Here is a 4370-nt window from a genome sequence, read left to right as displayed (position 1 = left end):
ATATATCGCTTTAATAGCACTCCTGTAACTTGATTTTAGCTGTCAGCTGGGTGCCATATGTGCGACATTTTCCCCACCAAGATCGCTCCACGCAGTATTTTTCTTTGGTGAAGACGAAACACCGAGAGCCAAGGAAATCAAAGTAGATACGTCCAATGAGATGGGTTATCGAAGAGTTGCTGGAAACTTTCTTCAAACAATTACGGAACCTGAAAAATATAAAAATATGCACGTTAAATATATATATATAAATATATGAATTGATAGAGAATTTCTATAAACAAAGAATCCAAATTAAGGAGCTTGAAGTTTTTCAACCACTTGAAGTTTTTTCAAATTTTTGAGAATAATCAGAAATTTTCATCTGATTCTGAGAATAATCAGAAATATTTATCTGATTATTCTCAAAAAGTATAGTTCTGATGTAAGTTTTGAATTTTGTTGACGAAAATTGCTTTCAATTAAGAATATAGTAGTTACACGCATTGAATGTCATGTATTTTTAGCTAGTCGACAACCTCTATTTGGCTGCACAAACTACAATTTTTTAAAATATTCTGTCGAAAATTCGCAAAACTTCAAGTAGTTCAAAGAAATTTAACATGTAACTCTTCCTAACAGCAGCACTGACAGAGTATATACATATAATACCAAACTGATTAAAAACCAACAACAAATATGGAGCTGAATATTTACAGTTTAATACTAGTAGAAGATGGTTAAAGATAGTCTCCGTGTTATGTGACGGAAATGACTCTTTAGTCCAACAAGAAATTTACAAAGTTTTCCTTAAAGACGACATGGAAACGCTTGACTTTGCTGAAAAGACTGCTGGAAATTGTTATGGTGACATTTCATGTGCCTTGTCAACCCAGATTTACTTTTGCAGATTTTATTGTAAACAGAGCAAGATAATTCATCAGATATTGACTGTGAAAAGTCAGTAGGGGGCTTAAATAAGTGCGCCCAATTATGACTGGCTAGTCCAGTTTAGGAGAGATAAATACTGTTGCAAGTGTCACAGGTTGAGAAGGGTCAATGGCCACAAGCAAACCCTTTCTTGCCTCTCTTTTTATAAGTGCATGCTCCTGCTTATTATCTTCAAACAAGGCAACACCTTCTCGGATTTTCTCCTCCATTTTGGTCGATTCATTACACTGCTCTCCCAGTCTGCAGGCGTCATTTTGAAATTTTTTTGCGAATTACTAATTAAATCTATGAATCGCATTTTTGGTTTACATCAAGGCCTCTTTGCTTCTTTTATCTGACCGTTACAGTTGTTTGGGTGTGTTTTGATCAAATTCCTTTATCAGATGTCCAGTCAAGCGAAGTCTGTGTCGATGAATTTCAGCTTCAATGCCATACGCACTAGCACATTCAAGTACTTCAGAATCCGTTACTTTGTGCACCTTTTTCTACTACCAGTGTCATTTATGAATAAAGAAGGGATGAAAGTACACAAGTCCTGTACACTACATTCTTTATGTTTAAACTGAGTACTTGATATAAAGAAGTCCATTTCAGTGCAAAGTTGAAGGAGTAACAAACTATTAACGGTCATTTACTCAACCCCATACGTTCCAAAATAGTTCCATATAGTCCAATCAGTGCAAATTCTAGCATTAAAGTTACCAAGCAAAATAGTTTTATCAGAATTGGCTATACCACGCAAACACTCTTTTAAAGCTTCCTAATATTCGAGTTTGATTCTTCACTGCTATCTAAAGTCGGTACATATGTACTTGTAATTGTTGCATGGCAATCATCTCTTAATTTCATGCTCAGAGCCATGATTCTCTCATTAATACCCTTTGGTAAGGCGCTCAACTTTGACACTAAGTTATTTTTAATGACAAATACTACGCCTGCTTCCATACGCTACATACAAATATGCATATATACAAATATATACAAATATATACAAATATGCATATATATATATATAGTGAATCCAAACAAAGAAGAACAAACATGAAAAAACAACAATGTGAGGACGTGGTACAAATAATGTATTATCAGACGCTCAGGAAAGGAAAGAAAGAGGATTTAATGTTTTGAGCAAAGCTCTTCTTCAGAAATAGAGGAAAGTCCAAAAGAAGAGAAGACGGAGGAAGAAAATCACCAAGGATTCACATGTGGTTACATTTTGAAAAAGAAAAATAAATGTATGTATGTATGTATGTATGTATATATGTGTGTTTGTGTGTGTGTGTGTGTGTGTGTGTGTGTGTGTGTGTGTGTGTGTGTGTTGCTTTTCATGACCGCCTCACATGTATAGCCCACGCTATTAAAAGATTCACGCACATGGAACCCATGTAAGTTCTTCAGGCAGCAGCCATACCATCGGACTTAAGCAATTTAAATACTGGATCGAATTTTAAAAAACGGAGCGAAAGAAACCAAATATTGGAACGGCTTATGTGGAAGATACCATTAGGCTGACTACGCAGACTGTAAATCTCGAGATGTGACGATCGAATGGTGCAAAATGGGATGGAAAAAGTTTTGTTGATAGAAAGAGTGATAGATAATGGGTGAGAGAGAGATTACAATTTATTTATTGAACACGAACACATTAAACATTCTCCCTTTCCTCATACACATAGAGAAATATGCTCTCTCACACACAAAAACACATTGGCGGAGAGAGGGAGAGAGATAAAGAGAGAGAGAGGGGGGAAGCGGGAAACATTAAACTCAGTGCAACATTAAAATATCAAATAAATAGCGACACCAAGAGGGCGGCACCGAAACGATTGTTTCTAAACGTCTTATACCCACTATTTCGCACAGAATTCAACAAATCAAACTTAACATAGTGTCTAAGTTTCTACAGATGAGTGAAGATAATTCTAGGGATTTGTAAATATGTTTGTGATTTTATGTGTATCGATATATGTAAGTTTATATTTTCGTATGTGTTAGTGTACATGGTTATTTTGTAAGCGTTTGTCTATGCTCGAATGATTTTGCATTTATACATTGTTCTTGCATGCAACTTTAGTACAGAAAGGTGTGCTTGCCTTTTTACGTGACTGTGCCGTCAATAATGACAACAAATGTATAAATTAGAGAGCAGATATTTCAATTGCTAATAAATAAATATAGTTTCTCTTTACCGGTATGATCACTACAATTAGACATATACTATATTATGTAGTATATTTTCAAAAGGGATAAAAATTGGAGACAAAACATGTTTAGAGCTTGTATTTATGTATTTGACAAAAAAAAAAAAAACACTTTATCCTGCCACTCACTTTCATTTTACATCTACAGTCAATCACCCTATATGTCTTTTACCACCTACTCCTCCTAATCTCCTTACCGTAACAGCAAATAAATACGCGTAATATATGTGTGTATATATAGGCCGTATGCACACATATGGTGGCGTATATGTGCTTCTTTTGAGTGTGTGTGTGTGTGTGAGTGTGTTAGTGTGTGCGCGTGTGCGTGTGTGTTTGTATTTTATGGTGTCTATATTTACATCTTTGTAACTGTATGCAATTATGAAAAATGCACTTTATATTAAATCCATAAGAGTGTGTATATTAAATAGATGGATTGCAACCAAGTGTCTTTGGTACAATCCCATATATATATATATATAGGTATATATGTAAAAAAATCTATATTTATGTGATTGTATTTGTGCATCTGTGTACAGACATCAGACCATGTCTGATGGAAATTATTAACACTTTAGCCCAAATGACTTTCATAGTATCGACTTTTGAGCTTTGGAATAATCAACAATCCGTTTCATTACTCAGTCGCTGCTTCACGGAAGTCTTTAAACAATATACTAATTCCACGCGCTCGTACACCCACACACATACACGCGCGCGCACACACACACACACACACATACACACACAGCGTAAATATTAGCACACAGAAATACATATGTATAAACTTATGTAAATAAATACATATATGCATTTAAGAATGCAGACACGTATAATCACATATTTACACACATATACATATATACATGTATATGTACACATATATATTTGTGTCACACGAGCATATATACATACATGTATATACACAAACACACACACACACACACACACATATATATATACGTACATATAATATATAGATGCATATATATGTGTGCGTACGTGTATATATATATAATACATACATGTATACAGACATAAGTCAATATATATGCATACACATATATAAATCAATATATATATATATACATGTGTGGGTGTAAATCTCTCTCTCTCTCTCTCTCTATATATATATATATATATATATATATATATATATACATATATATCCATATTTATATATATATGCATATATATATATATAAATAAATACATGTATGTATGTATGTATGTATGTAT

At 33.7% G+C, this 4370-nt stretch overlaps 1 protein-coding gene across 1 annotated transcript in view; it reads right to left on the bottom strand.

The window, feature by feature from the left end:
• Positions 1-10: 10 nt before the first annotated feature.
• The window catches only part of LOC106876172 (uncharacterized), a 118983-nt gene continuing 114623 nt past the window's right edge, over positions 11-4370 (bottom strand). Inside the window, exon 2 of the mRNA XM_014924602.2 lies at positions 11-209. Coding sequence (XP_014780088.1) covers positions 11-209 — 199 coding nt within the window. The remainder of the gene's footprint in view (positions 210-4370) is intronic.

Source organism: Octopus bimaculoides, chromosome 1 (genome assembly GCF_001194135.2).
Source record: "Octopus bimaculoides isolate UCB-OBI-ISO-001 chromosome 1, ASM119413v2, whole genome shotgun sequence".
Taxonomy (NCBI): domain Eukaryota; kingdom Metazoa; phylum Mollusca; class Cephalopoda; order Octopoda; family Octopodidae; genus Octopus; species Octopus bimaculoides.
The sequence above is the reverse complement of the archived record's forward strand: the minus strand, read 5'-3'. Positions and strand labels throughout refer to the sequence as shown.